Source organism: Mastomys coucha, unplaced genomic scaffold (assembly GCF_008632895.1).
Source record: "Mastomys coucha isolate ucsf_1 unplaced genomic scaffold, UCSF_Mcou_1 pScaffold23, whole genome shotgun sequence".
In the NCBI taxonomy this organism is placed as follows: Eukaryota; Metazoa; Chordata; class Mammalia; order Rodentia; family Muridae; genus Mastomys; species Mastomys coucha.
The window spans coordinates 16,470,519-16,477,155 of NW_022196906.1; the positions used below are offsets into that span (position 1 = coordinate 16,470,519).

Genomic DNA, 6,637 nt, shown 5'->3' on the forward strand with positions numbered 1-6,637 from the left:
TTGCCATCTCTGCCTGACAGAACAGACCCTAAGCCTCTGTTAAGTATAAGCCAAAATAAACTATTTGTAAGTTTCCTTGTTCATGGGGTGCCACGGACTGGGTTTGCTGCAGGAATCCCTTGTTTCACTGGATGAGTAGAGTTCTGGCCAGGTGGGCAAAAAATTTGATGAATGACAAGCAGAGACGACACAGGGAAGTGCTGAATCTGAGTGTATTCCTCAAAAATGGCATAAGACTTTTATAGTCATTACAAAAGAGAAAAGAAAAATCTGGCAGCTCAGCAGTTGAGGTACATCTGAGGCCACCTGAAACACACTGGGTCTAAGCCTCCACTTCTTCTAGACAGGCGCTGTACCCTCCACCCCCACCCCTGTTCCCAAGCGCTCTGGGCTGAGGGACAGGGCGGGGGAGGGCTGCGAACCACATAAGACTTGAAGCTGGAATCTCGAGTCTCGAATGCTCTCTGCTGCACACTGTCTCTCTCACACACACATTCACACACTAGGCCCAAGGTCCTGCCCATCCTTAGTAAAATGCCCACTATGCTAATCTTCTGGGCTAGTAGAGACTTGTCCCTGGGAGTTCCATTCTTGCTAATTCCTAGGAGTGGCTCAGCTGCCATATAGGACTGAAAATAAGGATTCTACTTGACCTTGCCCTGGGATAAGTCTCCCATCCAGTAAGCTTTAATGCCCCTTTACTATCTCCTTAACAATGCCGGAGGCAATTAGTCTGGATGTGTCTTAGTCAGGGTTTCTATTCCTGCACAACATCAGGACCAAGAAGCAAGTTGGGGAGGAAAGGGTTTATTTGGCTTACTTCCACATGGCTGTTCATCACCAAAGGAAGTCAGGACTGGAACTCAAGCAGGTCAGAAAGCAGGAGCTGATGCAGAGGCCATGGAGGGATGTTCCTTGCTGGCTTGCCTCTCTTGGCTTGCTCAGCCTGTTCTCTTATAGAACCCAAGATTTCCAGCCCAGGGATGGCACCACCCACAAGGGGCAATTGAGAAAATGCCCCACAGCTGGATCTCATGGAGGCACTTTCCCAACGGAAACTCCCTTCTCTGTGATAACTCCAGCCTGTGTCAAGTTGAGGCACAAAACCAGCCAGTACAGGATGGGTAACATTCTTTACGAAATTCCAAGCCAGGGTTTGGCTAAGATGTTGGAACATTGGTAAAGGTCAGAGAGCAATGTCCAATTTTGTTTAGCTATAGTAAGTCATATCTTGGTGGTCACCTAGTACATGTTCGCAAGGACATATCTGGGCTACCTCTGAGTTAGGGATGCCATGAATGAATTCCAAGAGACTGGCTTCCTTTGAAGCTTTTACACCTCTTTTCTGTGGTCAAGCTTTTGGGCTTGTCACAAGACTTCATTGGAGTGGCCATGGCAATGGGGTTTTATCACAGCAACAGAAGGTTGCTAGACTTTCAATCCCCATTCCTTTCCCTGACAATCTCAGCAATTTCACATGAGGGCACAATATGAAACCTGCTGAGAAACACACACACAAACACACGCACGCGTGAGCACACAAGCACGCACGCATGCACGCAGACACACATGTTCTAACTAGGTATCTCTGCTATATCTTTCTTTCTGGGACTATTCCCATGCTTACTGACGAATTGTACTAGTATGTCAATAGAAGAAATATTGGTATGATATGGACATAAAGATTCAATTAAGGTAAACCTCCAAATAATTTCATGTAGACCAGGATGACAGACCAAGTGAGAAATAAATTGTGAATGTTTTTTTCTCATAGATAACCATCCTGAAGCACCCCTGTCTCCAAAAATAAGAGTAATTCTGTATATTACAATGATCATCATTGCTTCGCACTTTCCCATATAGCTTTTAATATCTAATGCATTCCAATTAAATTACCACATTTAATAACACACTTAATGATGCCTTCTAAAATATTTTCCTCTTTAGAGACATCAGTGACTATATCACATACATACATATGCATGCCATATAATATCACTTAGGGCAAGAATTTACTATTTTTTTTAACCTTTTACATTAACCTATAACATTTTACCATTTTTTTCAAGGCACACCCTGAGGGGTCTACATTGGGAAAGAAAATGTATATAGTCTTCAGAAGATAACATTTGGTAAATACACTTTTACCTTCTCTTTGTCCTACACAAAGGAATAAGGAACAAAGGGGACATAACTCAGTCAGAATTCCAGTCAACAGGAAGAAATGAGAATTGTTGATGCTAAGGACTTTACCTTATGGACAGCTGGGAACAATTATGCACCTTACTTACCCCTCACCCCAACCTTCCCCACCTATCCTACAGGTCTTTAGCTTATATACTACGGTTTTTGATTTTGTGTTTTGAGAGGATTTCTGCATGTGCTAATGTGTGTGACTCTACATCTGTGTTTCTTTTTGGCTCTGTTTCTCTGCTCATTTGCTATCCTATTCAGGGTTGTTTGTTTTTCTTTTAACTTCATTTCGTGCATTCTTCTTTTTAAAAGATACCTGTTCATTTTCTAGTGAGAAAGCAGGAAAGGCTATGGATTTGGGAGGATGGGAGAATCTGGGAGGAAGTGGGGGAATGAGAACCATAATTCAAATACATTGTATGCCCTCCCAATCTATTTTCATCTTAAAAAAGAAAAAAGTCAATCATAGTTAGAAAAAAAAATGCTCCAGTTGGACACACTGTTAAATTCAGCGTGGGTGCCCCACTCTCGAAGACACAGGGATGGAGATTGATGCAATTAGCATGAGGTTTTTATTGATCCAGTATACTGGGGTTGTCTAAAGACTCTTACTTTTTATACCTTTTTAGAACAGAGTTTTACAGCTTACAATATGGGCTGGTTACAACTTACAAGGTGGGCTGGTTATCTTTGCTGTTTTTATTGACCTTTCTCCTCCAGGAGGAGATACCAGTTGCAGGAAGGGTTGAGGGAAATCCACCCACTCTTTGGGATGTTTTCCGTAACTGGGCATCCCTTTGGGGATGGATGTTTGCTTAGTCCTTGCATTCTTGGTCCCTCAGTATTTTTATGAGATGTCCTTTTAGGCTTAATGGCCTTAATATTTTTATGAGGTACTTTTCTAGCTTCTTGATTTGTTCAATTCTTACAACACCAGCTGTATTGTAAACACATTAGAAATAAATTCTTACTCTCACTTATGGAATAGATGTATAACTGCATCCATGTACATTTAGATATGCATGAATAGAGAAAAAATAGAATAAGTTATAAAGGTATCATATTCAAGGATTTATAAATGGAATTTTATTTTTTTAAGATTTATTTATTTTATATATGTGAGTACACTGTTGCTGTCCTCAGACACACCAGAAGATGGCATTGGAATCATTACAAATGGTTGTGAGCCATCATGTGGTTGCTGGGAATTGAACTCAAGACCTCTCGAAGAGCAGCCAGTGCTCTTAACTGCTGAGCCATCTCTCCAGCCCTGGAATTTTATTAAAGGTAGATTTTTGTAGTGTATTTTGGTTTTATTTGTTTTGTTTGTTTGTTTGTTTGTTTCTCTGTGTAGCCCTGGCTATTCTGGAACTCACTCTATAGACCGGGCTGGCCTCGAACTCAGAAATCTGCCTGCCTTTGCCTTCCAAGTACTGAGATTAAAGGTGTGCACCACCACCACCCAGCAGTTTTATTCTATTCTATTTATTTATTTATTTATTTATTTATTTATTTATTTATTAATAAAAAAACCCTTCAAGACAAAGCTTCTTTGTGTAGTGCTGGCTGTCTTGGAACTATTTCTGTAGACTAAGGCGGCCTCAAACTAATAGATCCAGCAGCCTCTTGCTCCCAAGTGCTGGGATTAAAAGTGTGTGCCACCATTGCCTGATTTGGTTTGAACATGAAATTTCTCCCATAGAACTTGAATTCAAATTTGAGCATTGTTTTTGGAGGTGATACAAACTTTAGGAGGTAGTGTCTAGTTGTATTTATATAATTAGGGTCCTGTTTTAGAAGATGAAATAGGTACATGGTTTATTCCTTGGTCCAATCGCTTCTCGGCCTTTTGGCTAAGATCAAGTGTATTCTTTGGTCCCATTTCCTGTCGTAATATGAGGGAACTCTTCTACCATAATAAACTGTCACCATAATATTGCTCATAATGCTCTAGGGCAAAGTAACCATGAACAAAATCCTTTGAAACGATAATATAATTATATATAGAAAAAAGCCATACGTCATGAGAAGTAATTGTGTAGAAACAGATGTTTATTGCTGGTCTTTGTCTATATATTCACTAACTACTACCAAAGCAGTTATGATTAGAAAACATACCCAAAGAAAAAGCTGAATTTACACTGGCTGGAAATATCATTGTGTTTATTTGGTATTATACATTTGGATGTTTCATTTCCAATGCCATCTCAAATAATTCCATCTGTAAATTAACATGGAAGTTACATAAACTGAATTTTCTCCCCCAAATTTATGATGTATAAAAATGTTAAAATTTCACTGAAAATATCACATATTAAAGAAATATGTGGTTGCATGGAAGACCATTCCTCTAATCCAAGATCTTAAGAGCTTGAATCAGTATGACTGTGAAAATGAGAACTGGCCATGATACAAAGCATTCAAAGTCTGCCTGGCCTGCACATGTAGACTTTGTCTTACTAAACAAGGTGTGATTTTACTGACAGTGCTCAAAAAGGCATGATCAATTTGTTGCAACTTCTTCACAATTGCTTATACTCTCCAAAAATGTACTCATGGGCATGAATGTTGAAACTACAGGTGATATGTAAGAATTCTCAATCCCAGAAGAACAGGAAATGCATGTGTTTCACTGAGCTACACTCAAGCTCAACTCATTTTTAAAATTCAAACGTTCTCATTTTCATACTTCTTATGCTTGCTAACTTGTGAGTACAGGTTTTATAATCTGTAGACTGATAGGGTCCCTACTGTGTGTGTCCACAGCTGAATACTGAAATCATTATACTGATGATGTAATATGGTGATGTAATGTGATATGATGTGGCACCTGTACTCTCTCTCGTATCACACTACTACGCTTTACTGTATTTTTGTTGTGTTTCTGATGTCAGTTGAATTTCAAGTACTTTCTTTTTCTTTGTTTGTTTAGTGTGTGTGTATGTTTGTGTGTTCCAATGAGTCTTTATTTATAGACATGCAAATCTTCATTTCATAGGACTTTTTCAAGTACCTTCTTATGGTTTAACCACAATGTGGGGTCTTATTGGCATTTAACATTTTTTCACTTTTTTCATGACAGGATTTAACTGTAATACCTAGCTGCCCCAGAACACACTATTTTGAAGAGGTCAGTACAAACTCACACTGATGTATACGACACTTCCCCGAGTCCCAGCATTAAAGCTGAGCACCACCATGCTGAGCTTTCCTCTGTCTTTTGATTTCGTGTCTTGCTATGCTGTAAAACATCAAGTCCAAATGTGCTTACCAAGATCACCCACACGGGTCAGGATGAAAAGCTGTACCTGGCTAAATCATTTGCTGTGCGCTACTACACCTTCAGGAGGTTTTCTGTAGATGGAGGCCTGACTCAGGTATCAAAATTTTCTAAGTGATATATGTTGATAAAGTCTGGATGAGATTTCCTGCCACTGGATGTGCTTTAGGATTTAAGAAAAAAAGTGCTCTAGTATTCTTTATATTCAAAGGGAAATTCACCTGTATATACTAGGTGATGTCACAAAAGATTTGACCACACAGTCCTTTCACATTCCCTAAACGAATTGGTATATATGTGGAGATGAGCTAGACTTTTCTTACATCAATGGTTTCTTGAATTTGTATGAATTCTCTGAGATGAAGTCTAATTTTATGGTAAAAAGTTTTATGTGTGTTCTTTGATGCCAGTAAAGGACTGACTTATTAAGTATTACTATCCTTTATATCTTCAGGGTTTGTCTCCTGCGTGAGTTTTTAGATGCAGAGTGAGATCTGACTTGGTATAAAAAGCTTTCGTGCATTCTTTTTTTTTAAGTTATTTTTTATTAGATTTTTTATTTACATAATCATATAATATCTCCTTTCCCAGTTTCCCCTCCAAAAAAATAAAACAAAAATAAAATAAAAATAAGAATAAACAAACCCCTGTTCCCTCCTCCCTCCCCCTGCTTACTACCCATCCCTCTCCTGCTTCCTGGCCCTGGCATTCCCCTACACTGTTGCATAGAACTTTCACAGGGCCAAGGACCTCTCCTCCCATTGATGACCGAGTTGACTTGGCCATCCTCTGCTATACATATATTGCTTAAGCCATTAGTCCCACCATGTGTACTCTTTGGTTGATGGTTTAGTCCCTGGGAGCTCTGAGGGTACTAGTTAGTTCATATTGTTGTTTGTCCTAAGGGACTGCAAATCCTTCAGCTCCTTGGGTCCTTAGCTCCTTCATTGGGGACCCTGTACTCAGTCCAGTGGATGGATGGCGTTCATGCATTCTATACATCCATAAGGTTTCTCACCTGTGTATGTTCTCTGATGTTGTGTGAGTTCATATTTGCACTGAAAAGCTTTCCCACAGTCTTTACATTCATAAGGCTTCACCTGTGTGTTGTCTTTGATGTACAGTAAGTTGTGAATTACAGTAGAAAGCTTTCTTGCACTCTTT

General features: G+C 39.4%; 1 protein-coding gene across 3 annotated transcripts in view; it reads right to left on the reverse strand.

Moving 5' to 3' along the window:
• Positions 1-6,351: 6,351 nt before the first annotated feature.
• The window catches only part of LOC116072048 (gastrula zinc finger protein XlCGF17.1-like), a 5,942-nt gene continuing 5,656 nt past the window's right edge, over positions 6,352-6,637 (reverse strand). The window contains exon 5 of one of the 3 annotated variants that reach the window (XM_031343258.1): positions 6,352-6,571. In XM_031343258.1, coding sequence (XP_031199118.1) covers positions 6,436-6,571 — 136 coding nt within the window. In that variant the 3' untranslated portion in view covers positions 6,352-6,435. Of the gene's footprint in view, positions 6,574-6,637 lie in introns of all 3 variants that reach the window. The other 2 variants (XM_031343259.1, XM_031343260.1) reach the window with 2 other exon arrangements.